The sequence below is a fragment of the Mauremys mutica genome, chromosome 20, assembly GCF_020497125.1.
Source record: "Mauremys mutica isolate MM-2020 ecotype Southern chromosome 20, ASM2049712v1, whole genome shotgun sequence".
NCBI classification, from domain to species: Eukaryota; Metazoa; Chordata; order Testudines; family Geoemydidae; genus Mauremys; species Mauremys mutica.
The window spans coordinates 17,563,149-17,590,093 of record NC_059091.1 but is presented as its reverse complement, the minus strand read 5'-3'; the positions used below and the strand labels follow the sequence as shown (position 1 = coordinate 17,590,093).

The window sequence follows — 26,945 nt, the reverse complement described above, 5'->3', positions numbered from 1 at the left end:
TGTCTGTAGATCCTTCCCTCTGGCTGGTTCTTGGAGGTTGCTCTCTTCAGATGTCTTACTCAGCACCCGGCAGCAATTTGAAACTTCCGGCTGTGAGCAGATCCTTTGGGTTCTCCTACCTCTGGAGATGACAAATTTCCAGTCATCTTTTCTGTTTTCTTGTCTCCCTTGGTCATGAACTCCACAACCTTCCAGTGTGCTATCTGCCATGGTGCAGGCTGGATCTGAGTATCCAGGAAATTTGCCATACCCCTGCTGTTTTGCAAAGTGGTCAGCTGTTCCTCTGGACCACAAACCTTCTCCTCCATCAAGCTACCAGCCTCTCACCTCATGCAGATGGAGTCTCCTCTCTCTTCAGGCAGGAAGCAAGTGTGGCACATCCAGTGCAGGTCACAATAGCTGTCCACTCTTGTAATGTACCGATAGAGAAAAGCCTTCAAAATATCTCTTACAAACTCCCATGGGATCTCGTCCCTTAGCTGCTCGCTGTTATCCTGTCTCTATGGAGGAGATTGCTGATGATTCAGGGCTCTTTAATCTAACAAACATGCTGAATGGAGACAAAAATCAGACTAGAAATTTTTGTCAGTGAGGAACCATCAGAACAACTGATCTAGGGACATAGTGGGGTCTCCATCACTTGGAGTCTTTAAATCTGACTTTAACATCTATTAATTAAATATAGATCTGATTTAATTAGTTTGCAAAGTGCTTGAATTTCTCAGAGTGAGAAAAAAAGCCAGTGATGGCTCATAGATGCTTATATCCGAAGGATGGCGTATGAAATGGGGGAAAGGTGGCATGCCCCAAGGTAAGTATATGCTGCCTTATCACTAGACAGAGTCATGAAACATGTGAGGTTAATAGAACAGTATTTACAACCCTTACATAAACATTGTATTCTTGATAATGAAAAGCAAGGTAATGTTTGTTGGGTTGCGGTGGGGATAATGTGAGGCCTGTGTACTTCTATGTAAATTTTGCCAACCTTTTACCTCAATAGAACAAACATTTAAACATAGAGTCGTTTGACTGAAAGGAAACCTGACTCACCCTTCTACTCACATCTACATTGCATAGGAGAGCCCAGGATTGAGTCACCAGTACCCTGAAGGAGAAAGGGAACTTATCCCATATTGGGTGTGGTGAGGCTGGAGTGACCCAGAGTTCAGTTGGGGGCAGGGTTTTCTTTTCCACAGGACTCTATAGAATAATATTATCCAGAGAAAAACTGTCGGCCCTGATCCTGCAGCAGATTGTGCATCCCCTGGGGCTGCAGCTGCTGCAGGATGGGGTCTTGGTTTGGAGGAAATGAACTTGGAGGGAAGAACTCAGGAGATATGACAGGTTTCAGAGTAGCAGCCATGTTAGTCTGTATCTGGAAAAAGAACAGGAGTACTTGTGGCACCTTAAAGACTAACAAATTTATTTTAGCATGAGCTTTCGTGAGCTGCAGCTCACTTCTTCAGATGCATAGAATGGAACACACAGACAGAGATATTTATACATACAGAGAACATGAAAAGGTGGAAGTATGCATACCAACAGGAAGAGTCTAACCTAGCTACATGTCTCCTCTAGGGTTTGTTGCCGGCCCAAAAGGCCTGAGGCAGCAAACAGTGGTTCGTTGCCCGGTGTGCATCGCACTAATTATCACACCAGGGTGGAGAATGCAGAAAAAGTTTATTTGAGCTCAAGTAAGGTGCCAGGGAGATATTGCAATCTCAGATCCTGCACACAGATACAAGCTGTGTGTCTCTTCTTATACATGATTTCAACAAGGCATCCTCATTACCCCCCACTAGTCTCCTCCCCACTCCTATATAGTACATACAGTGTATAATTAACAATTAAATCATCCTTGACAGCAGACAATTCATCTCGTAACTTTTCAAGGCTGTTACTTTGGTTTACTCCTGGATTTATTATCTTGTCTCCCCTCTTTATAAACTAAACACAAGTAATAAAAGGGGGCCTCTTTTTACTATCTCCTGCTGTCCGTGTTGTACTGATAAGAAACAGTTACACATTCCATTCTCACTTCTAACTTGGGAATTCAACTAGAATTTAACATAAAGGGACTCTTAGACCAGCATAAAATAACTTTGGTTCAATTCAGGCCTAGTACAGAAAGACTTCATTAATACTGTGGTTTTCTACCCTCCTGAATTGTCTAGGGATATGCCTAATGACTCCAACAGGTTGTACTTGGTCAGTGCTCTGCCCCTGTAAAATCACACCTGGTCTTGCAGTGAAGCCATAGCCCCTAGAGGTTGCTGTGTCGACTGCTGCCCCTGATGCTCCAGAGCTGCTCCTTTGGCTCCCAAAGAGGCTCACACTTGTATGTGCTGAGGCCCAGGGTCACTCACCGCCAGTGACCAGTGAGCACCATTATTAATATGGAGCTATGACTGCGTTCCAAGCTAGTTTTTTATTCTGTACCGTAATTGGTGTCAGTTTGCTAGTAGAGATAAATTAGTGAAAGATTAACAGTGTGTTAACTTCCTGCCTGTTTAACTTTGAATTAGGTCTCAGAGCAACCTGGATTACTGTTTGTTACACACCCTCACTTTGCTTTCAGACACACACACAACAGAGCAATCCCAGGCTGTGGGTGTCAGATGTTCACGGGGTGTAAAGTAGGGGGTTAGCTGGCTAGCGGGGCTTTTTCTGAAAATGTCACTGTTCTGGACGGGCGCTCCGGAGTGTGTGTTTGGGTCTGGGCAGTGACTCCATGTGATGGGCCCAGGTTCATCCAGTGCAGAGCCAATTCGCGCTGGCGGTGGGGGGAGGCTGGGCTTTTCCCTCCCACTCCCTGGCAGCTGCAGAGGTCCTGAGCATCAGGCTCGGCTCCCTGCCCCCTCGCCAGAGGAACTAGGGCCCCTGGGGGGCACCAGCACAGCGCTGGCTGCAGCCTCCGGAGTCGCTATGGGCAGAGCCGGGGTGGGAGCAGCTGCACAGGTGCCCCCGGATGGAACCGGGCAGACACGTCAGCTGCTGCTGCAAGAGCAGAGGCGGCTCCCGGGCCCTGCGGGCTGGAGGGTGAGCTGCGGCCCCTGCTCTCTGGAGCTGGAGGCCGGGCTCTGCCGGTGCTGGAGCCAAGCGATGGCCCCGGGCTGCGGCCGCTCCGAGCCACACCCCGACCCGCGCGGAGCCCCAGGGCGGGGCGATCGTGTCCCAGCCTGGAGCCCATCACCCGCCGAGCCGAGCCCCTTCCCTGGCCCAGGGCCTGGCCCCGCCTCCCCGCCTGGCTATGAAGGCCGCTCCCCGAGCTGCGGCGGTGAGTTTCGGGGTCCGGGTCTGGTCTGGGTAAGTGGAGCTTCTGGTTCGTCCCCTCCCCGGGCAGGGCTCCCCATGGCCCAGCCTGGGGGTGTCACCGGGGCTTCCCCTGAGCAGGGATCCTGGCGGAAGCGAATGCCCCGGTCTCCCTGCACGGCCGGGCGGGCTCTTGGCTGGGCGGGAGATGGGGAGGGCAGCGGGGAGGGCTGTTGGCGGAGGGGGGAGCGGGGAGGGCCCCGTGGCTGTTGGTGGTGGGGGGCCCAATGTAAGCGCTCTAGTGATATGCAGCGGGGTTCAGGGCGGGTGCTCCAGAGACAAAGGAGTTTTGGTTTGTAGCGCGACTCTGGATGCCAGGTTGAGGATTTTCTGTCCTGGCAGCAGGAGACTGGCTCTAGCAGGGAGCTGCTCCTCAGGTGACAGCCCACTGGGATGCAAGCTTGGGAAGTCCCTCCTTGGCAGGCCAGACTTGTCAAGCTTTAGCACCCAAGCAGGACGGGCTCTAGGCACCAGCAATGCAAGCAACTGCCTGGGGTGGCACATTTCCAGGGGTGTCATTCTGGCCAGCCTTTTTCTTTGGGGCACTTGCACTCTCAGAGCTGTGCCACTTAGATGGGGTGAGGGTGCTGTGCCCCTGGCCCCAGCTGGAAGGGGAAGCCCCAGCCCCGGGATGCTGAGCTGCCAGGGCCCAGCCACTAGCTGGGGAGGAGAGAGCGAGTCGAGCCGGGGCTGCGCCGCCTCAGCTGTGCACTGGCTGCTGCTTTGCCTTGTGCCATCCCCTTATATCGGGGCTTCTCTGTGTGGCCGGGTGGGGGAGGGGGTAAAGCCCCTTTGGGTGCTGGGAGAAGGTGACATCACTCTCTCCGCTTCCAGCGCTGCCTGCGAGCCCCAGCATCGCCTGAGCTTGGGTCTGCAAAAACCCTAGAGCCGGCCCTGGACCCAAGGGAAAGGCTGCTGCAGCTGGTGTCCAGGGAGCTCCAGGCAGGTAAGGAAGCCAGGGCCTGGGAAAGACCAGTTGCTGCACCTGAGTTGCTTTGGGGAAGGCAGGCAGGGAGTGGCTGTTGTGCCCCCCCCGGAGAGCCCAGCACTAGCTGTTATGGGGGAAGGGGGGCAGGAGCTGGAGGTGCTGGGAGTAAAAGCTTAGAGCCAGCTGCATGCAGGAGGGTCCCGGAGAGGCTCTGGCTGTGAGGGAACCGCACTGAGCCTCCAGGCAGCTGGGGCAAGGTCCAGCTCTGTGCAGCAGCCCAGAGCTGGAGTCTGCAGGGGGGAAGGGCAGGAAAGGAGCCAGCTGTGCCCGGGAGGTGTGGGACAGGTGCTGGACCCTGAGGGCTAGAGCCAGCTGTGTGCAGGGGGGAGGGAGGGAGCAGGAGCCAGCTGTGCAGCGGAGCTGAGCTGGGAAGAGGGGCTGTGGGCGCTGTGGAGGGCAGGTGTGAGCACTGGCAGCTCTGCAGCATGGCGAGGGTCGAGGGAGCCGGCACCCTGCTGCCAAGTGCCCTGTCCACCCAGGGAAGCTCCATGGCAGTTTTACAGACCCCAGGCCTGTGCCCTGGGGAAGAGTCAGGTGGCTGCAGTAGATATAAACCCTGGCAGGAATCTGGGCGGGGGGGGAGAGTGGGATATGAGACCCCCCCCACACACACACATTGCTTCTGGGGAGCAGGAAGGGCTATTGGGTAGGTTGGATCCCCCACACAGCCCTTTCCCCCTGCAATTTGAGATCATTGCTCCTTGTTCTGCAGCCTAGTTCCAGCCTCTTTGGAACCCCCCTTCAGGTAGTTGAAGGCTGCTATCAAATTCCCCCTCACTCCAGGGCCGCCCAGAGGATTCCGGGGGCCTGGGGTCTTCGGCAGCGGGGGGCCCTTCCGTTCCGGGACCCGCCGCCGAAGTGCCCCGAAGACCCGCGGCGGGCCCCCCCGCCGCCGAATTACCGCCGAAGCCGGACCCACCGCCGAAGTGCAGCCGGGTCTTCAGTGGTAAATCGGCGGAGGGGGGCCCCCGCCGCAGGTCTTCGGGGCACTTCGGCGGCGGGTCCCGGAAGGGAAGGGCCCCCCGCTGCCGAATTACCGCCGAAGACCGAGCTGAACTTCGTCGGCGGGTCCCGCTCCGTCTTTGGCGGTAATTCGCCAGCGGGGGTCCTTCCGCCCCGGAGCGGAAGGACCCGCCGCTGGCGAAGACCGGGTACAGAAGAAGCTCCTGCGCCTGGCCCCGCAAGAGTTTTCCGGGCCCCCTGGAGGGAGTGAAGGACTCCGCTCCAGGGGCCCTGAAAAACTCTGGTGGGGGCCCCTGTGGGGCTCGGGGCCTGGAGCAAATTGCCCCTCTTGCCCCCCCCCGGGCGGCCCTGCCTCACTCTTCTATTCTGCAGACTAAACAGGTTCCCCCAGCCTCTCCTCGTAAGTCATGTGCCCCAGCCCCCTGATCATTTTTATTGCCCTCTGCTGGATTATCTCCCATTTGTCCACATCCTTTCTGTAGTGGAGGGCGCAAAACTGGACACAATACTCCAGATGAGGCCTCACCAGTGCCGAATAGAGGAGGAATAATCACTTCCCTCGATTTGCTGGCAATGCTCCTGCTAATGCAGCCCAATATGCTGTTAGCCTTCTTGGCAACAAGGGCACACTGCTGACTTGTATCCGGCTTCTCGTCCACTGTAACCCCTGGGTCCTTTTTTGCAGAACTGCTGCTTAGCCAGTCGGTCCCCAGCCTGTAGCGGTGCAGGGATTCTTCCTTCCTAAGTGCAGGACTCTGCACTTGTCCTGGTTGAACCTCATCAGATTTCTTTTGGCCCAATCCTCCAATTTGTCTAGGTCACTCTGGACCCTATCCCTACCCTCCATCGTATCTACCTCTCAGTAGCTCAGTAACCTACAGCTTGTCACAAAGGGACCCAGTGGCAGTTCAGCCCTGGTAACGCCCTGTCTCTCCCCACAGGATGCTGCCGTTCACGGACTGGGTGCTGGAGCTGCTGAGCATGGAGCGGACCCCCCTCCATGCTTACACCATCTCCGCCCTGCTCCTTGCCCTGCTGGCCCTGCTCTTCCGCACCCTCCTGCAGCTCGGGAACTCCTGGCACCGCTACTATGTGAACTGCCAGCGGCTGCGCTGCTTCCCAGAGCCCCCGCGTCGCAACTGGCTGCTGGGACACTTGGGGATGGTAGGTGTCATGTCATGTGGGGGTGGGGAGGGGGTGAGTGTGTTCTCTTCCCTCTTACTCCTTGCTGCCACTGAGACATGGTTTGATCCCTGCTGGGAGGAGCCACCCTTGCCCATCCCAAGGGAGGGGCTTGTGGAATAGCCCCTGAGAGGGCTGGGGGTAGGTGACTCTGCTGGTTCAGGCCTCTCCCTCCATCCCAGGTGAAGGGTTTTGGTCCCAGCTGGTGCATGGCCTGGAAGGTCGCTCAGGGAGTCGTGCCCATCCATCAGACCCGTGGGAATGGGGTAGGAGACAAGGGTCCTGGGACAGCTCCACCAGGTTCTCAGCACACGCCCTGTCTGGCACCAGAGTGGGCAGCGTCTGAACTCAGTCAGACATCCTGACCCAACGAGGAAGCTGGAGTCAGAGGCATCGGTCACACTGCTGTTCCCATCTTGCTGTGGATCGGGCCCTTCCTATGGCTGCTGGCTCTGATGCACCCCTGATACAGCAGGGCCCTGGGCTCCATCTCTGGCACTGGATGGGGTGGGAGTGGTGGGGCAGCTGGGGCTCTGGCCCACATGGGGGGTGTGCGTGCGCGCCCCCTACCCACCCAGTGCCCCGCACACAAGTACCACATTCTCCAGGCAGGGCCCAAAGCTGAGTGTGGGATGTGCCCTGGTGGGTGACTCTGGGCTCCAGTGCCCAGACACTTGCCCAGTGGCAGGGGACTCTAAGGGAACCAATCCATAGAAGCCTCTCTGCTCACCCCTGGCACAGCCCTGTGCCACCCCTGCCAGCCCGCTGCACCCCAGTGGCTCTGCCTGCATTGGTGCCTGTTCGGTCGCCTTTGCTGTGGAGCAGGAAGGGTTATAAAGCCCTTGACGGCATGGCCCCACCTGGTGTAGCTGTGGCAAGGGCATAGCCAATCACCATGTGCCATGATATCAGGCATGGGCCATGCTCAGGAGTGAGGGTCTTGACAGATACACTTGGTACGGCACGTGGCAGTGGGGAGATCCCTGCCTCTGCTCAGAGGATCTGATTCTTCCCTGTCTGGTGTGCACTGACTTGCTCTGGACTCTAGGAGGGACCCAATCCTACCCTGTATTAACTCTGCCCCGTCCCTCCTGCAGTTCATACCTGGTGAGGAGGGGCTGAGCTTGGTGTCCCAAACAGTTGCTACATTCTCCCAGGCCTTTGTGACATGGATGGGGCCCTTCCTACCAGTCCTGTCCCTGGTGCACCCTGATTATCTCAAGCCGATCACAACAGCCTCAGGTACGCTGGCTCCTGGGGGTGGTGGTGAGACTGAGGGTATGTCTGCACTGCATCTAGACACCCGTGGCTGGCCCGTGTCAGCTGGCTCGGGCTGTGTCAGGCTTCCTTCTCCGCTCTGAACTTTAGGGTACAGATGTGGGGACCCATATGAAAGACCCCCTAAGCTTATTTACCAGCTTCGGTGAATAGTAAGCTGCCACTACCAAGCATGTTTCAAATCTTAGGGGAGAGCCACTTGGGAAATAGTTGGGGAAAGGCAGAGTTCCAAGTCCCTAACACCCCCTCACCCCTGCCCCTTTCCTGGGCAGATGTGAGACTAATTCCTCCCCCCCCCCAAGTCCTTACACCCCTGTTCCTGGGTAGGCTTGACAGTATACCCTCACCAATTAGTCCTGGTGAACACGGATCCAAAACCCTTGGATCTTAAAACAATGAAAAATCATTTAGGTTCTTAAAAGAATTTTATTAAAAAGAAAAGGTAAAGTTCATCTCTGTAAAATCGGGATGGAAATAACTTTGCAGGGTAATCGGATTCAGAGAGCCCAGAGGAACCCCCTCTAGCCTTAGGTTTAAAGTTACAGCAAACAGAGGTAAACCCTCTAGCAAAAGGAACATTTATGGGTTGAGAAAACAAAGATGAAAACTAACGCACCTTGCCTGGCTGTTACTTACAAGTTTGAAATATGAGAGACTGGTGTCCGGTCCCTCTTAGTCCCAAGAGTGAACACCACCAAAACAGAGCACAAACAAAAGCCTCCCCCCCCCCCCCCCAAGATTTGAAAGTATCATGTCCCCTTATTGTTCCTTTAGGTCAGGTGTCAGCCAGGTTAGCTGAGCTTCTTAACCCTTTACAGGTAAAAGGATTTTGGTGCCTCTGGCCAGGAGGGATTTGATTGAATTGTACACAGGAGGGTTGTTACCCTTCCCTTTATAGTTATGACAGGCCGTTACACTGCAATGTAGATATTTTGGCTGGGGCTGGAGCCTGGCCTCTGGACCCTCCCCCCCCCCCCCCCCATGGGGTCCCAGAACTTAGGCTCAGGGCTGTAAAACTGCAGTATAGACATTGGGATCAAGCTGGAGCCTGAGTCAGCTGACATGGGCAGGTCACAGGTGTCTAACTGCAGTGTAGACACAACCTGTGGGGCCAGAGATGAGACACTACCTGGGCCCCTCTAGCCTGTCCCCGGGGAACCTATGCAGGACTGGCCTCAGCAGTGTGTTCTCCAGGGCCCTGGCCAGGCTGCTGTGACCATCCCAAGGGACAGGGCTCCCAGCCAGTCCCTCACCCACAGTGTGACATCATGCTGGTATGAAGGTTTTCCTGATCTTCCCCAGGGTGGGGCTGGGAGCCAGTCACCTGGGGCCCTGCAGAGCAGCCCAACCAGAGCCCTGGGGAAGGCACCAGAGGGGACAATCCGCCTGGGAAGCTAATGGGCCTCTCCCAGCAATAGCTCCTCAGTCGGCACTGTCCAGCCTGGATCTCGCTCTGCTCCAGGTCAACCCCCCCACCCCCACCCCCGTGAGTCGTAACCCTCATGTTCTCGTACATAATCAGTGCAGGCCTCTTGGCTCAACTGACTCGCTCCTGCCCGGGTGAACCAATCCTTCCCTGCCACCTTGGCTGCTCTCCTCTGGGTTCTGCACTGTGGGCCCAGCAGCCTCTTCTGGCCTTGACAGCTGGGATTGGGTTACCGTAGAGAGGGGTCCAGGGGGCCCAGAGCTGAATGCAGGGTGGGTCAGGCCAGGAGGGACCGTTCTGCTCCTCTAATCTGACTGCCCGTGTCACAAGCCAGAGACCCTCCCCAGAGCTCCCTGCAGCCGGCCCCGAGCTCCTGGCTGTGCTGGAGGGAGCGTTACAAAGGGACAGCCCATCTCCAGCTAAAGACTCCCAGGGATGGCAAAGCCCCTGCGTCCCTGGGCCAGTTGTTCTCAGGGTTCGTTCCCAGGGCTCATTCCCCTCCCTGTCAAACACTTGCACGGCATTGCCAGTCTGAGTTTGTTCCTGCTGGATCTCACTCAGCTGCTGTCTGCTGGATGGCAGAGCCCTCTGCTGCCAGGCGTCCCTGCCCAGGGAGGGGCTGGTAGCTGGGATCTAGGCACCTATTTTCCTGCTCTTGAAGAAACTAAATCCATTGGGCTCCTATAGCCTGCCCCAGAGAGGCAGGTTTTCCAGAGCTTGAGTCGTTCTGGTGGCTCCTCCTGGACCCTCCCCTGCTGTCACTGTGCTATTGGAGGTGGGGGCACAGTGAAGGGAAGGGCTATTGCCTCCCTGCTTCATTGTGGGACAGCTCTGCCCAGGCAGCCCCAGGAAGCTTTAGTCTGTCTCGGGGGCCGTGCTGCATTGGAAACCCCATCGGACCCGGACTGGCTCTGCAGAATCTCCTTCCTCCGAGGCAGTTCTGGATCCCCTCAGAGGATGGGCTGCCTTAGTCCAGCTTCTCCAGCTCCCTTGATGTTACTGCTTTTGCTGCAGGCCAGTGTCTGCAGCAGCTCACCCTGGGCGAAGGCCGTCAACGTGCTCTGTGCAGGGAGGCAGGGGAATAAAATGGGGCTAAGTAGCTGCGGGGGCCAGGTGTTCATGGGGGTCTTCCTTGGGCCCTGGTGTTGGCTGATTCCTGTTTGACTCTTGAGAGATTGTGTCATTTGCTGCTTTGGGGAGTCCTGCCCAGCCAGCTCCTGCTATGCTCTGGATGCAGGGGCACCCGGAAGCTGCCTGCTGCCATAAGGGGATGGGCACGAGTCCAGCGATGTCCCTGGGCCCCATGGGCGGGGGGAAAAGGTGTGCAGGAGCAGGCAGAGCGCCTCTACAGGCTGCAGAATGTGAGCTTCCTGACAGCTACTGCTCCACCTTTAGAAGTGAGGAGATGGTGCCCCTGTGGCAACAACACCCCCCGCCCCCCGGCTGCAGCTGGTGCTGCCTGGAGCCATGGACAAGCCCTCACCCCACCAGAGCCACTGAGCACTAGCAGCTCCTCTGCTGGGCACAGGGAGCACAGCCTGGCTGTCTCCTGCATGGAGATCCAATGTTCCATAGCGGGGACTGAGGCTCTCAGCTCCACCAGCGCTGTGCCCGGGCTCCTGGGAACAGCACGGGGAGGGACCTGGCCGTGCAGGGCAGACCTAAGGCAGCACCCAGCAGGAGCTGCTATACCGCAAAGACCCCTGCAGCCTGGGCAGGGTGATGGCTCAGACACTCTGAGCAGCAGGGCCAAGGGCACTGCCTGGCTGAACTCCCTGGGGTCAGCAAGCAGAGCCACCTCCCCATGGGGGACCTGTGTCATCATTGGTCTTGCAGGAGCAGCTGGGGCCCCATGGGGAGGACACGGAAACACTCCAGAGGCGGGATAGTGATGGCCAGCAATGATCAGTGACGTGGGGAGCCTGTGCTGGCCCTGTCCCCTCCCTGCCACCCACGGAGAGTGGCCCCTGCTAGGGCTGGTTGCCCAGTGCTCTGGCGCCTCTTGTAGTGCCAGTCACCCGGGTGCTGAGAGGAGTCAGCGGGTGTAGCAGAGGGTGAGGGTTCTCTGCAGCTCTGCCCCCCTAGTACCGCCCTGGTGAGCGAGTTGCTGGGGCTGTGCGCTGCAGGGGGATGTGCAATGAGCAGAAGCCAGACTCCGAAGGAGTCCAGTCCCCGGCCTGGTTGGTGCTCCCTGGCCTGGGGGCTCCTGCTCCATCCTCTCCTACCCCCTTGCGGAGGTGACATCTCTGTTCCCGTTAACGTACTGCTGCCACTCTTTCCAATTAGCCCTGTTCCAAGTGGCGCCTGGGCTCGCAGGGCCACGGGCACGTGGAGCTAAGCGGGGGCCTGTTTGCTCATCCCTGAACTGCTGCCCATTCCAGCAGCTAGGGGCTGTGCCCAGGGACCCAGTTCCGTCTGCTGAAACTTTGTAAACAATCCCTGTTGCTGATGCAGCAGCAGGAACAGAGTCCAGCTCCCTCCCCCAGTGCCAGGCTGGCTTGGCAGGACACAGACGGGGGAGGTCTGGCTTTAGTGCTCCAAGCCAATGGCTGGGTCTGAGTGGAGAGAGTTGCTCCCTGGAGCAGAGCTGTATGTCACTGTGCCAGGACAGGGGTGTTTTGGGGCTCAGGAGCCCCCAGTCCAGTGGGGCGGCTCAGCTGGATGGCAGAGAAGCGCAGGGCAGGGGCTGTGTGAATGCATGTAGCTAGTTCATGCCAGGGCTGAGGGCTCATGCCCCTGGGTTCAGCTCTGCAGAGAACAGCTGGGAGCCTGTGTTTGCGATAACACAGGGAGCCCCAAGTGGCCCCGTCCAACCTACTGCCAGGTGAGGGCAGTCTCCCCTCCCCCATTAGAAATGAAGCTGGGGGCACTCTGAGAACAGCCCGCAGTGCATCTGCCTGGGGAGCTGCTGCTCCTGCAGTGGGCTGAGTCAGGTGCTGGGCCCAGCTGGCCCGTGGCTAACCCATGGCTCCTTGTTGTAGGCTCAGAACACGGAGGAGGGGATGCAGTACGTGGACGAGCTTGTCGGGCGCTATGGCCACTCCTGCCTTTGGTGGTTTGGCCCCTGGCTTCCCATTCTGCGGCTCTTCCACCCAGAGGCAGTTAAACCCGTCCTGCTGGAATCAGGTAGTGAGGGTGGCCCCAGTGCCAGGAGTTTGTGTGTCTGTCTGTCTGTCCCAGGGCTCAGCAGGGGTTGGATTCCCAGCAGGCGCCTGGAACTATCTGTTGTGTGTGCTGCTCCCTAGAAAAGCCCCTGGCCAGGAGGAGTGGCTGCTGAGACCAGCCCTCCTCCACAAGGCTGAGGAGGAAGCTGCCTGGCTCTTGGAGCTGGGGAAGGGCTCAGGTCTCTGGCTGAGCTCAGCACATGGCTGCTGCCAACCCAGGGTCCTTAGTGAGTTCCCCTGGCCCCCGAGGGGTTGGGGCAGAGGCTGTAGCCAGCCCTTAGTGTCCTGAGAGGAGCATGTCCCCCTGGCTGCAGCTGCTGGGCCAGTGACCCATGGGAACAAAGGTTCCTTGCAGCCCTGCCGGCGTCCCTGGCTGCTGGGGCTGGTGATAGGCGACGTGGGGGCAGCCCAGTGGGTCTGATAGCATCTAGCCAGCTCAGGGACCGACTCACACACACCTGCCCTTCATCAGCTCAGTCCATGGTCCTGAAGGGGGTGCAGCAGGGCTGTGGGGGACAATCAGGGAGGTGGTGCAGGGGAGAAACAGGTCAGGGGGTCTCATAAGGACTAAATGCCCAATGTTCTTGGGCAGCAGATACCATTGTGGGGGTGCATGACTGTGAGACATCAGGGGAAATCTGGAGAATGGTGCAGATAAGGGGTGGAAGAGATGGGAATAGAACCCAGGAGTCCTGGCTCCTAGCCCTCTTCAGACCCTGCTGTAGCCACAGGATCACCACCCTGCTCCCAGAGCTGGGGATTACAACTAATAAATAGGGAGCTTTGAAGATGCCAAGCTCTGTACTGTGAAGGCCCCATGTGACTGCCGAGCTCCCGCGGTCCGTGACTGCCCCAGGTGCAGTGTCTGTCGCTCTGCAGGCCCGGCCCAGGCTGCAGATGCTGCTTGTGTCCTGTGTCCTGCCTGTCTGGTGACTCGCTCGGAGCAGAGCCTGCTCTGCGTGAGGGCCTGGTGGCTCAGCACCTGGTCCCTGTCGTGTGGCTCCTTCACCCTGTTCACTGAGCCTGTCCTGCTGCCCCCGCAGCCACCCTCCTGGCTGCTAGGGAGGAGCCTGCAGCAGGGTGTCCAGCAGGGATCTGCCTTGTCTGGCGGGGGCTCCTTTCACAGAGGGATGCTCCAACGCTCCATAGGAAACAGCCAGTGGAGCAGGTGGGTGCTGGACAGACCCACGTTCCTGTGGTTGCCCCTTTCCAGACTAATAGGTCCTGCAGCTCTAGCTGGGGCTCCAATACCAGTAGCTCTGCACTCCTTCCCTGTGTCCTGGTCCGTGTATGTGTGTGTGAGCGCTGGCACCGGGGTGCACCCCAATACCGCCCCCCATTCTGTGTGTCTGAGCGGTAACGCCGGGGTGTGCCCCATTACAGCCCCCCATGCCGTGTGTATCTGAGCGCTAGCGCCGGGGTCTGCCCCATTACCGTCCCCCATGCTGTGCTGTGTGTGTCTGAGCGCTAGTGCCAGGGTCTGCCCCATTACCACTCTCCTTGCCGTGTGTGTCTGAGCGCTAGTGCTGGGGTGCACCCCATTACTGCCCCCCGTGCCGTGTGTGTCTGAGTGCTAGTGCCGGGGTGTGCCCCATTACAGCCCCCCATGCTGTGCCGTGTGTGTCTGAGCGGTAACGCCGGGGTGTGCCCCATTACAGCCCCCCATGCTGTGTGTCTGAGCGCTAGCGCTGGGGTGCACCCATTACTGCCTCCTGTGCTGTGTGTGTGCCTCAGCACTAACTCCCGGGCCTGCCCCATCTCTGGTCTCCCCCACAGCTGCCATCGCGCCCAAGGACTACATGTTCTACGGCTTCCTGAAGCCCTGGCTGGGTGAGTGCGCGTTATTCTGGGCTTGGATCTTGTGCTTGGTGTCATGGGGCCCAGGCCCCAGGGGACGGGCTTGTGGGGAAAGGAGGGTGTGATGTTCCCCTCTGGTGTTATCTAGATCGGTGATCTGCTAGGTCACTCCAATCCTTGACTCTGGGAGCCAGCCTTAGCCTGCTCTGCTGTGAGAACCCCCACTCCTGGGCTGTTCACACACAGCCTCTGGCATGTAACTGCTCCTTGGACAGTGCAACCGAATGACACTAGCCAATATCTCTGGTCCCAGACACAACCCCAGGAACCTCCGTCTTGCAGTGTCCAGTTATGCCCGCTGGAGTCTGCAAGTTTATATAAGTTCATCAGTGTAACAAAGAAATTGATATGTACCAGGCTTGTTATCCCAAGGAGAGTCTCTGACACACTTCAAACCAAGTTGGGGGGGAGATAGCTCAGTGGTTTGAGCATTGGCCTACTAAACCCAGGGTTGTGAATTCAGCCCTTGAGGGTGCCACTTAGGGATCTGGGGCAAAAATCAGTACTTGGTCCTGCTAGTGAAGGCAGGGGGCTGGACTCAATGACCTTTCAGTTCTAGGAGATAGGTATACTCCTATTATTATTACCAAACACACTGCTTCAGGTAGAATAAACAAACAGATTTATTAGCTACAAAGATTGATTATAATCACTTAAAATCTAAGCATAACAAGTTGGATTTGGTCCAATGAAATAAAAGCAAAACACATTCTAATCTGATCTTAGCACTTCCAATGCCCTTACAAACTTAGATGCTCCTCACCACAGGCTGGCTGGTTGCTCTTCAGCCAGGCTCTCCCCTTTGATCAGCGCTTCAGTCACTTGGTGGTGGTATTTGTAGATGGAAGTGGACGACAGAGGAAGAGCCTGGCAAACGTCTCTCCCTTTTATCATGTTCTTTCTTCCCTCTTGGCTATGCTCCCCCCGCCTTCGGGGTCAGGTGAGCATTACCTCATTGTGGTCCCTGACTAACCAAGGGAAGGGGGGTGACTCACCAAAGTTCCCTCACCAAAGGCTCTTGAGCAAAGTCAGCTGTCATGGGATAAGAGGGAAGGTCCTTTCTGGATCAGTAACTAGTTAAAAGACAGGAAACAAAGGGTAGGAATAAATGGTCTGTTCTCAGAATGGAGAGAGATAAATAGTGGTGCCCCCCAGGGGTCTGTCCTGGGACCAGTGCTATTCAACATATTCATAAATGATCTGGAAAAGGGGGTAAACAGGTGACAAAATTTGCAGATGATCCAAAACTGCCCAAGATAAACCCAAAGCAGACTGCAAAGAGTTTCCAAAGGATCTTTCCAAACTGGGTGACTGGGCAACAAAATGGCAGATGAAATTCAATGCTGATAAATGCCAAGTAACACACATTGGGAAACATAATCCCAACTACACATACAAATGGATGGGGCCTAAATTAGCTGTTACCACACAATAAAGATCTTGGCATCATTGTGGATAGTTCTCTGAAAACATCCACTCAACGTGCAGCGTCTGCCAAAGAAGCGAACAGAACGTTGGGAACCGTTAGAAAAGGGATAAATAATAAGACAGAAAATATCCTATTGTCTCTGTATAAATCCATGGTACACCCACATCCTGAATCCTGTGGGAAGGTGTGGTCGCCCCATCTCAGAAAAGATATATTGGAATTGGGGTTTGGAACAGTTTCCGTATGAGGAAAGATTAAAAAGACTGGGAGTTTTCAGCTTGGAAAAGAGGTGACTAAGGGGGTATGGCCACTGTCGGCAGACAGGACACGGGGCTGGATGGAGCATTGGGCTGATCCAGCCTGTCTGTCCTTATGTCGGTGTGGAGCTGGAGCTACTCATGCCGTAGCCGTGAGCACCAGCACATGGGTGTGCACAGGATCACGCACAGACCTTGACATGCGCCTACACTTCTCTGCACATACCACCACACACCTGCACATACACACGTATGCACCTGCATTTTCATGCCCACATGTGTCCCCACAAACACACGTATTTCACTCACACCCCCACCCACGCTCCATGCACGCATTGCACACACGTGCACACTCTCATGCCTGCCCAACATGCACCAGGGAGGTTGGTTCTCGTTGAGCACCCCAGCTGGCTGTGACCCGGGGGCTGCTGGGGGCCTGGGCTATGGGATGTCTGCCGTGGCTACCAGGCTCTGAGCTGAGTGCCTGTCATCTCAGGGGACGGTTTGCTGCTGAGCAATGGTGCAAAATGGGTGCGGCACCGGCGCATGCTGACGCCAGCCTTCCACTTCGACATCCTGAAGCCCTACGTGAAGATCTTCAACCAGAGCACTGACATCATGCATGTGAGTACCTCCCCTCCCCCCACGGCACCAAATCCAGGCCTGTGCCTCTGCCCCTCCCACGGCACATGCTGCCCTGGCACCCTGCTACCCCCAGCCTGCCCGTGACCCTGCTCTCCTCCCGTGGCATATGCTGCATCATCACTACACTGTGCCCCTGGCCCCGCACCCGCCCTCACTCCAGGGCATATACTGCACCGATACCCTGCCCACCCGCCCGCCTGCCCACTGCTCTTGCACCTGTCCCAAGCGTATGCCCAGCCCTGTCACTGCACCAGTCCACTAACCTACTCCCCTGTCTGCTTGCCTGTCTCTGACGCTGGCCCACCCTCACTGCAGTGCTGTCCCTGCGGGCAGCTGCTCGGGTACGGCTCTCACGGGCACTGTTCTCCCACAGGCCAAGTGGCGCAGGCTGGTGGCGTCAGGCTCCACCTCCCTGGACATGTTTGAACAGGTCAGCCTCATGACCCTGGACAGTCTGCAGAAATGCGTCTTCAGCTACAACAGCAACTGCCAGGAGTGAGTGACACGGGGGCAGCTGTCCCAGCAGGGCCCTGCACCGACCCGAGGGTGGGAGCCCCCTCATTGCGGGAGGTCAGAGTTGGGAGAATGGGCTGCAGGGTCCCTCCCTTCCTGGCCTGGCCCCAGCGAGCCCGTCCGGATTCATGGAATGGGTCCCTGAACTGGAGGGTGTTACTGCCGGCCTGGGCAGGAGCAGGGGGCCTTCCGGGGAAGGTGAGTCTGGAGGTTTTGGGGGGTTTCTGTAGTGGCTGCACCAGGCGTTGGTCAGCACTGGGGGTGGAGCTCCTCAGCTCACTGGGCAGAGGCTGGTGCTTGGTGCTTCCACTCGCTGGTCTGTCTGCGAATGCCTGTGGGGTCGGCCTGGCTGTGCTCAGGGCCGGCTCTACTGTTTTTGCCTCCAAGCAGCGCGCCGAATTGCCGCCACGGACGGCGGGGGCCGTCCGCGTGCCGTTAGGGTGGCACGTGCGTTTCCGAGGCAGCGGCAATTTGGCAGCAGCTTCTGCCTTCAGCTGGAAGACAGAAGCTGCGCCGCTGCGGACAGCTGAACATAGAAGCTGCTGCCCAATTGCGGCTGCCGGGGAAACGCGCGTGCCACCCTAAGGGCACACAGACTGCCCCCGCCGTCCGCGGCGGCAATTTGGCGCGCTGCTTGGGGGCAAAAACACATGGACTGCTGCCCCTTGCAGATTGCCGCTCCAAGCACCTGCTTGGGATGCTGCTGCCTGGAGCCGGCCCTGGCTGTGCTGTGCTTCTCCTGGGGGATGATCCTGCTGTCACATCTCGCTGCCAGGAAGCTCCTCACCTCAGTCTTGTCACCTCAGAACCCTCCTGCCCCCAGTTTATACATGTACTGCAGGGCCCTCTTCTGGAGCTTGTACCAGTTTTACTGCACTGGTGCACGTTGGCTCCCTGTCATAGGACACTACCAGCTGGCTGCGGGACCTGCCGGTGCAGGGGGGCCCCGGGCTGGCTGCGGGACCTGCCGGTGCAGGGGGGCCCCGGGCTGGCGGAGGGATGTGCTGGGAGCCCAGCATTTCTGCCCACAGTGTGCGAGTTCAGAGCGGACCCCATTGCCAGAAACAGGACTGAGGGCTGGGCTGGAGCCACCTGGCAGCGACGGGGGAAGTGGCTGGTTTCCTGGCAGGCAGGGAGTCAGTTCCCACCTCTACTGCAGTGAGGTGACCCATGACCCTGGGGAGCCCGGGCTGGACTTGCTCACACCAGGATGCCCCAACCCATCAGCCTGCTCTGGGGAGGAGTCCGAGATCGGCTCCTGCCAAACCCACGTCCGTTCTGTCCAGCTGATGGGGAGGGGCACTTTTCCATCCCTGCCAGGCCCAGCTGTGCCCTGAACCCCACCCGTCCCCCACAGGCACCCGCTGACCGACCGATGACTCCCCCATGCCCTGCTGCCATCGCTGCCCTATGGGGATGGGGCCCCCTGACACCCCAGAGTCCGTGGTGCACCCAGGGAACAGGCTGCATTAGCCTGGGGGCTCCTTGGAGCCTGCCTGGGCCATGCAGCCCCCACACTCCCCGTGTCTGGGACTGTTTATGGTCCCTGTGACTGGGGTCCCAGGGAAGCCAACTGAGGTCACTCAATTAGGGTGACCTGCAACGAATGGGCAGGCAAACCCCCAGCTGGTGGATATTCCAATACTTAGATTTACCAAGTCAGCACAAATCAGCTTCTGTTATACCTCACTGGTTACTCAGAAGTCAACAACACAGTTCCCTTAAAGCAGCCCAGCCTCAAGCCTCCACCTAGACACCCAAGTCAAATATGATGAGGATCAATGAAAATCTTATTTATCATATAAAAGAAAAGGTTCTACCAATCCCAAAGGATCGGACACGTTACCTCCCAGTTTATGGAATATTCCAGATCTTACCAAAATCCACCCTTACAGCTGATTCTTATTAAATAAATTAAAATTTATTAAAATAGAAAAGAGAGAGAGAATTGGTTAAAAGAACAGTATACATACAGATATGAGTATAATTCTTGAGGTTCAGATTTATAGCTTTGTAGATGCAAATAGTTCTTTCAGAAATAGGTTATAGTCCAATGTTTATATTCAGGGAGGTCCTGTCAGAACTAGGATCTCAGTCCTTGTAACTTAGGTTTCCCCTGCATGAAGCCTCAAGCAGATCTGAGATAAACAGGCTCAGAACCCAAGGGTCTGTTATACAACTCCAGGTCTTCTTTGGCAGGTCGGAGTCCCTAGGCCAACAGTAGGCAATCGGGGTGACTTTGAAGTAGGTCCATTATCAGTAATTAGCTACACAAATTAACATAAGGCAGTTGCCTGTTTTTTCACCATTCGCAGATGATTGGCTGTACATTTCAAAGAGAAAGGAATACAGCGATATCCTGCATTTACAATTCATTTAAATGCTAAGATGTTCGTTTGATCTCTGAATTAACAGAGTACAGCCTAGACAGGGACTGTTTGATTACACTGTTGACCTCTACCAATATATCTGTAAATAGAAAAAAAACACTTTTAAGGGCTGAATTTGAGCTGCAGGATGCTTAACCCTTTCCAGTGGTACGTCACAGTCCCACACTGGCTGAGCCAAGCTCAGTCTCCTCCCCACCAGCTGGCCCAGAGATTCTGTGGCTGGGAGATCACACGATTGCTCTGTTGCGAGGCCCAGCCCCCCGGGATCCCCCATCTCTGATCAGGGCGCACCCCCCGGCCCCAGCCTGTCAGTTACATGCTGGCCTGTTGTGTTGCAGGACGCCCAGTGACTACATCGCGGCCATCCTGGAGCTCAGCTCCCTGGTGGTGCGACGCCAGCACCGCCTGCTCCTGCACTGGGACTTCCTGTACCACCTGACGCCCGACGGGTGGCGCTTCCGGCGCGCCTGCAACACTGTGCACCACTTCACAGCCGACGTGGTGCAGCAGCGCCACCAGGCCCTGAACCGCCTGGGCAGGGAGGCCTGGCTCAAATCCAAGCAGGGCAAGACGGTGGACTTCATAGACATCCTGCTCCTGGCCAAGGTAACATGGTGGGGGCCTGCCCCATGGTGGTGGTGGGGAGGTCACTGATGTCCTGCTATTGGCCAAGGTAGCACAGTGGGAGGCCGTGCCCTAGGGAGCTGGGGGTTCGTTGACGTCCGGGCAGGGCATTGCCAGGTGGAAGGTGCTGTGTGATGTCTGTCACAACAGGACTCGCCCTCCAGCCCAGCTCTCTGGAGCGGCCCAGCCAGAGCTGCCTTCCCAGCATGCTCAGCGTGGAGCAATATAAACTGCACTTGGCAACAGGGGACCAGCACCTCTGGGGAGCTCGAACACCAGAGCCAGGCTGGGCATGCGGGGAGGGGAGCCCACCTTGGGGCCTGGGGCTGTGGGGCAGGGCAGGGGCTGCCTCTTTCCTTGGGCTGGGGTGGAGGGGAGATGGCCTAGTTCACTCCACCCCGAGATGTCCCATCCTCCCAGGCTCTGAGATGGGGCAGGCGTGGGCTGGGCCCCGTGGGGAGCCAGGTTACCCGTCCATCAGTGTGTGCTCTGTGCAGGATGAGGACGGCCGGGACCTGTCAGAGGAGGACATCGCAGCCGAGGCTGACACCTTCATGTTTGAGGGTGAGAAGCCACCCTGGGGAGGGGATGGGGGGCCCTCCTGCTGACCTCACAGCTTCATGTGGGGGGATGGGTGTCACGGAGTGTGGGGGAGTCAGGGCCCTGCACCCCCCACTTCCTGTGATTCACCGTGACTCCCAGCCAGCCAGTAAAACAGAAGGTTTATTAGACCACAGGAACACAGTCTCAAGCAGGGCTTGTAGTTAGAACCAGGGCCTCTCAACCAGGTCCCCCTTTGGGGCAAGGATGTTAGACCCCAGACTTGGGGTTCCCTGCCTGTTCCCAGCCAGCCCAAAACTGAAACCAAAAACCCCTCCAGCAGGCTCTCTCCCTGGGCAAAGGTGTCAACTCCCCACCCCCTTCCTGGCTCAGGTTACAGGTTCAGGTACCGTCCCTCACCTAAAGTCATCCCCTGCTCTCCCATCCCCCATGCAGACAGCCCCAGTAAAACTAAAGGACATTCCCAGGTCAATCCACCCTGCTCCCTACTGCGTCCCAATGGGGTCTCGGCAGATGACATGGCTCTGGTGGGGAGGCCAGGAGAGCTGGGTTCAGTCCCTGGCTCTGAGTGACCTGAGTGTGCCTTTTCATGAAATGGGGCTAAGACAGATCTGCCCCTGGGCACTGCCAGACAGTCCCAGCAATAGAGGCAGGGCGCTAGAGGGGGCAGATGTTCAGTCACCCCACTCGCCTCCCATGCACAAGGGCCTGGAGTTCCCAGCTGGCACTGCCAGAAAGTCACAGGGAGCGAGGCCTCAGTAGAGGTGCTGGCAGGAGCTGAGCCAGGCAGGGTCCCTCCAGCCCCGGACTCTCCATGGTCCCTCTCTGCCCCCTGGCGTGGCGGCTCTCATGCTGCGCTGGCCTCTCTCTGCAGGCCACGACACCACAGCCAGTGGCCTCTCCTGGGTGCTGTATAACCTGGCCTGTCACCCCGAGTACCAGGAGCGCTGCCGCGAGGAGATCAAGGACTTAATGCGGGACAAGGAGTCAGAGGAGATTGAATGGTGAGATGGCTGCTCCGGCTGCAGTGCTGGCTCTGTCCAGTGCAGTGCGGACCCCCAGCACCACCACTTCCAGGGCCTGTGGGGCCTCCCCCACCCTTTAGTCCCAGCACAGCCCCCGCCCCACCTGTGAGGGTTAGCACAGCTGCTGCCCTCCCGTCCCCGCTGGGGTCCCTTCACCTCTGCCAGCCCCGCAAGCTACAGGGCTTCCCCTGCAAGATGGGCCTAGGCTGCTCCTCAGTGCCCGAGGGCCCTGCTGCTCTGGGTTTTGCCTGCCCCCCACCAGATGCCTAAGGGCGCTGCCACTCCCCTGCCACTCACGGTGTCATAGGTCCCCTCAGTGCCAGCTCCATGCAGATGTGAATCTGTCCCAACCCTGGTGCCTGACTCATGAGCTCACACTGGGCCTCTCATGCATCCACCTCTGGGGCCAGCGCTAAGCTCTGCTCTCTGCAGGGAGGACCTGTCCCAGATGCCTTTCTCCACCATGTGCATCAAGGAGAGTCTGCGCCTGCACCCACCCGTCACGGCCGTGTCCCGGTGCTGCACCGAGGACATCAAACTGCCCGACGGACGTGTCCTACCCAAAGGTACCAGCCTCCTTCCCTGCCCCCAGCCAGGGTCATGGCACCAGAGCTGGGCCCATAACCCCTGAGGTGCTCAACCCCTCCCCTCCTTCTCCCTTTCCTCTCTAACGAGGCAGTTTCCTCTCTGGCAGGGAACATCTGTCTGATCAGTATCTACGGGACACATCACAATCCTGCTGTCTGGCCGGAGCCCCAGGTATCGCTGGTCACTCTGTTCTACCCTTTGGCTCTACTCCACCCCACGGCCACTTCCAGCGTGGCACTAGGGGGTGCTGTGCTGCAGCGGGCGGGATTCGGGGGCTCGGTAGGGGGTGCTGTCCCCTGGCAGTCACTGCTGACCCAGTGCCTCACATAGCACTAGGGGGCGCTGTGCTGCAGGGGGCAGGATTAGGGGGCTCGGTAGGGGGAGCTGTCCCCTCACAGTCACTGCTGACCCAGTGCCTCACATAGCACTAGGGGGCGCTGTGCTGCAAGGGGTGAGATTGGGGAGCTCGGTAGGGGGAGCTGTCCCCTCACAGTCACTGCTGACTCAGTGCCTCACATTGCACTAGGGGGCGCTGTGCTGCAAGGGGTGGGATTGGGGAGCTCGGTAGGGGGAGCTGTCCCCTCACAGTCACTGCTGACTCAGTGCCTCACATGGCACTAGGGGGCGCTGTGCTGCAAGGGGTGGGATTGGGGGGCTCGGTAGGGGGAGCTGTCCCCTCACAGTCACTGCTGACTCAGTGCTCCGGCATGGCACTAGGGGGTGCTGAAACACCAACAGTCTAGCAGCTACCTATTTCCAGCGACCCTCCCCAGAGAGGAAGCTTCCCCCGCCCCCGAGCTCGCCTATAGGGGAGTGAGGGTCGCACCCCCATTCACACTGGGCAGGGCTGGGTCACTGGGCTCGGCCCGGCTCTGAGTGCTGGGTGGAGGCAGAACCATCCCCGCTGCCAGCGCACGGTCCCAGTGGGCAGCTCGGTCTTGGGGAGCCTGGTGTCCATGCTGTACTGGGGGCGGGGGCTGCCTTTGCTCCCTCCTTGGCTCAGGGACCCCAGCTCCCCCCCGCAGCTCCCCTCACCATGCCCTGTGCTTGCTGCTCCAGGTCTATAACCCGCATCGCTTTGACCCAGAGAACTCCAAGAACAAGCCCCCACTGGCCTTCATGCCCTTCTCTGCTGGACCCAGGTAACCTGCCTGCCGGGCTCAGAGCCCCTCGCCGCACGAACTGCCCCCTCCTCCTTTCTCCTCCCCTCCCCCGCCCCGGCTGCCCACCAGCGAGCGGCTCCCTGTTGGTGCCCTGGCTGCAGTGAAGCATTGTGGGATACACAGGAGTTGGCCTCTGATCAGTGCTGGGGTCAGCTGTTATTGCTGAGGATCTGCCCCTTCTCCCAGAGGAGGTTGGGCTCCCCCCAGTGTCTGTCTGTCCCTGCGGGCAGTGGGTTCTGGGGTGTCTGTCCCTGCTCCCCCATCCCTGCTCTCACATGGCGTGTGGTTTCTGGGTGAAGAGCACCGGCTGACACACCTGGCTCTCTCACAGGAACTGCATCGGGCAGAACTTCGCTATGGCAGAGATGAAGGTGGTGCTGGCGCTGACGCTGCTGCGCTTCGCCGTGCGGCTGGATGAGAGCAGGCCTGTGCGGCGCAAGCCCGAGCTGATCCTGCGCAGCGAGAACGGGCTGTGGCTGCACCTGGAGCCGCTGGGGCCCAGCCATGAGAGCCGGACCCCCGCACCGCGCTCCTAGGGCCATCTACTGCCACCCGCTGCGGGGGATCCAGCCTGCTCCACACTGCTCAGGGGCCTGCTGAGTGGCAGACCAGGTGGGGATCATGGTGGGGCCAGAGGTTAGCAGACACCTGGCAGTCAGCTCTCTCCTCTAATCTAGACCAGCCCTCTGTACCAAAGCAGGCGCTGTGGGGTCCAGGCATGGGGCCCCGAAGGTGCTGCAGGCTCCTTTCAGACACCAGCTGCTTAGCCCTCTCCCACCTGCCCCTGGGAGCGAGGGTGACAAATGCCTTTCCCCAGCCCTGCTGGATGTCCACGGTCACCTGGTGACTCAATGTCAGAGCTAGAAATGGAGCCCAGCAGCCTGGCTCCCAGCTCAGCCCACTCACAACCTAGGCGACCCCCGTGGCCTGCGTTCCCTGCCCCCACTGGCCAGAGTCAGGGTGCCCGGCAGTTCGACCGCTAGCCTAGGATGTGGGAGACCCGTGTTCACTTCCCTGCTCGGCCACACAGGGAGCCTGCAGCATTGGGCAAGTCACTCTGCCTCTGGCCCTCAACTCCCATCAGTGCAATGGGGCTATTGGCCCTGCCCACGGGGGCTGAGGGTAAATGCAGTCGGGGGGTGAAGTGCCACATAATTATGTTGGGCATCTAAGACCACGTGGTCAATAACCCTCAATGCTATGGGCTCGTTAGTGGATCAGCCCCTGTGTTCCCGCCAGCCCCTCCCCCGTGTCCTGATGCTGCTGCCTGGAGCTGAGGGTCTGGTCTCTCTCTCTCACTCCCTTTCCCTGGAGGGTAGGAATCTTCCCTCCCGCCCACTCCCCCTCTGTCCTGCTCCCCCCACTTCTGCACTCAGCAATCCACCCGCCTGGTCTGTGGCAGGAACGCTGAGGGGCCTGCGGACAGGTGGCTCAGTGCTCTGGACGATCTTCCTGAGGGGCCCCCAGGGGCCTGGGTGAGAGCTTCTGCCTTGGGCTGCTGTGGATGGCTTTGAGGTGGGGCAGCAATCCAGGGGGCAGCTGCCTAGCAATGGCAACCTGCTGGCTGCAGTCACCCAGAGGAGTTGGGGCAGGGAACCTGTAAGTGTGTGTGTTTTTTCTCTCTCTCTCTGTAGTGCCCAGGGGGGCTGGCTGCAGACCCAGCAGGGACCCACTCTCTGCCACAGGGAACTCATGGTTCAAGGAGACAAACAGTGGTTGAGGGCTGGGAGGAGGGGGCTTAGTGTGGCCCCTGGGGCAGCTGGACCTGGAACTGGGGGACAGTTGGTTTCATGATATTTCCAAGTTCGTGCCCGAGCACAGTGAAGTCCAAGGCCCCTGCTGCAGGGAGGATGCCATGGGGCTTTGGGATCCGGCCTGGGGGTTTCAGGATCTGGCCCACTGAGCTTTGGGTTCTGTCCTTCGTCCACACGGTGGCAGGCTCCAGCCCTGGGCTCATCCTCTCCCTCCCATCTCTCTGGTCCCCGCTGCCTCCTCAGGCCTCAGACTTCAACCGCATGCTCCATTCCTTGGCCGCAGGGCTTCAGGGCCGAGGATCTGGCCAAGGGTCTTCTGGCTCTGGTCCCCAGCTGTGAGGCAGCGGGTACCGGCCCCAGGCTCGCCAGCCCCCCCATTGCCCCGGCCCACTCTGCCTCCTCCGGCCCTGGGCTTTGTCCACATGCTTAACCCCGGCCACGGGGCTTCAAGCTCAGGCCACGGGATCCGGCTGCAGGGTGTTCGGCTCTCTGGCTCTTGGCCATGCACTGGCAGGTGCAGGCCCCTAGCTCACCCCGCTGCCCCCATCAACTTTGGCCCCTGCTGCCACTCCCACTCCTCCCATTGTCCATGGGACCCACTGCCTCCTCCAGCTCCCTGTCTGTTCCCCCCACTGCCCTGGGGCTCTGCTGCCTCCATACCCACCTCCCCATCCAGGGCTTAATTTGTCTGTTTGGTAATGTCACTTTTCACAGCAGACCGAGAAGCGAGCTGGGAGGCTGTGAAAAGCGACATTAACATACAAGTGTCACTTTTCACAGCAGCAGATTTAGTAGCTCGCAAGGCTAAAAATAACCAACGCAACCAAAAAAGCAAAAGAAACTACAACGAAAAAGACAAGAACGTGCAGAGCCCCTTGTTTGCGTTTCTATTCTGCTCAGGGCCAGTGAAGAATAAAAACAACTGGACTTTATTTTTACTATTCAGTCTGCAAAAAAACCCCAAATCCTCCATAAATAAATGACACTGCTTTGGACATGGGTATGTACATATTTGTTTGTTTTTCCTAACATTAGTTAAGTATTTTAGGAACAAGGGTCAGAGCGGCCACCAGCAAGAGTCACCGCTGCTGGTGCGGGGCCCCTGCGGAATGGTCGGGGTTAAGGAAATTGGGGGAGATGAAAGAACTGAGTGTTGACCTGTGAGCGACTGGTTCTTGGAACTCCAGGGTTGTGCAGAGTCGCAGTGAACACCGTTGTGTGGTGCTATCGAGCCGGATTCATTTGCTACGTGGAAAAATGGAGCAGGTTATTACACACCATGAACTGGTTTGCTTCATTACTAATGTGTCATGTAACCAGTGACTGGAGTCTTTGTATTCGCACATTTGTGTCTGAACGGGGTGGGGGCCCAATGTTCTTTGTGCCCAGGCCCTCAATACATTTGAACCAGCTCTGCCTGCTGTGACCCAGAGGCTGGCGCCCCGTCACTGGCAGGGAGACTCTGGGCAGCTGAGGGGGGCGAGGGGCAGCAAAGACCCAGGTCTCATTGCCCAGTTGTTTGTGTTATACTCCCCCACCCCCGTCTTCTCTGCCTGCGGGGTGTGACAGCAACACCCACATGGGTAACGCCACCTGCAGCAGGGAACCTTGGGCCGGGTTCCCCAGCATACCAGGCCCAGCAGCTCCAGGTGTTTGAACGTGGCAGAAAGGCTGATGTTCAAACAACCCAGCGGCTGAAAAATAAAACCAGAATAACAGAAATCCTGTAGGTAGCTGCTTCTACACCACGTAGGCAGGAGCCCAGCCCCAGCTGAGCTGCCTGGGCAAAAGGGCCAGGGGTTAACCCCCCCCCCCCGACCCTG

At 58.2% G+C, this 26,945-nt stretch overlaps 1 protein-coding gene across 5 annotated transcripts; it reads left to right on the top strand.

Moving 5' to 3' along the window:
• The first annotated feature begins 2,956 nt into the window (after positions 1 to 2,956).
• LOC123353664 (cytochrome P450 4F22-like) lies at positions 2,957 to 26,117 on the top strand. Of its 5 annotated transcripts, none has more exons than XM_044994967.1 (14): positions 2,957 to 3,280; positions 4,150 to 4,261; positions 6,208 to 6,430; positions 7,546 to 7,690; positions 14,093 to 14,146; positions 16,356 to 16,483; positions 16,878 to 16,999; positions 19,746 to 20,013; positions 20,529 to 20,595; positions 21,467 to 21,596; positions 22,050 to 22,183; positions 22,312 to 22,376; positions 23,265 to 23,347; positions 23,700 to 26,117. In XM_044994967.1, exons 3-14 carry the CDS (start codon positions 6,209 to 6,211, stop codon positions 23,902 to 23,904), a joined length of 1,623 nt encoding a protein of 540 aa, XP_044850902.1. In that variant the 5' UTR covers positions 2,957 to 3,280; positions 4,150 to 4,261; position 6,208; the 3' UTR covers positions 23,905 to 26,117. The 5 variants fall into 5 exon arrangements, with proteins under 5 accessions (XP_044850902.1, XP_044850900.1, XP_044850901.1 ...); XM_044994965.1 differs by having other exon boundaries at positions 2,957 to 3,309; XM_044994966.1 differs by lacking the exon at positions 7,546 to 7,690 and adding an exon at positions 12,134 to 12,278 and having other exon boundaries at positions 2,958 to 3,309.
• Positions 26,118 to 26,945: the final 828 nt, after the last annotated feature.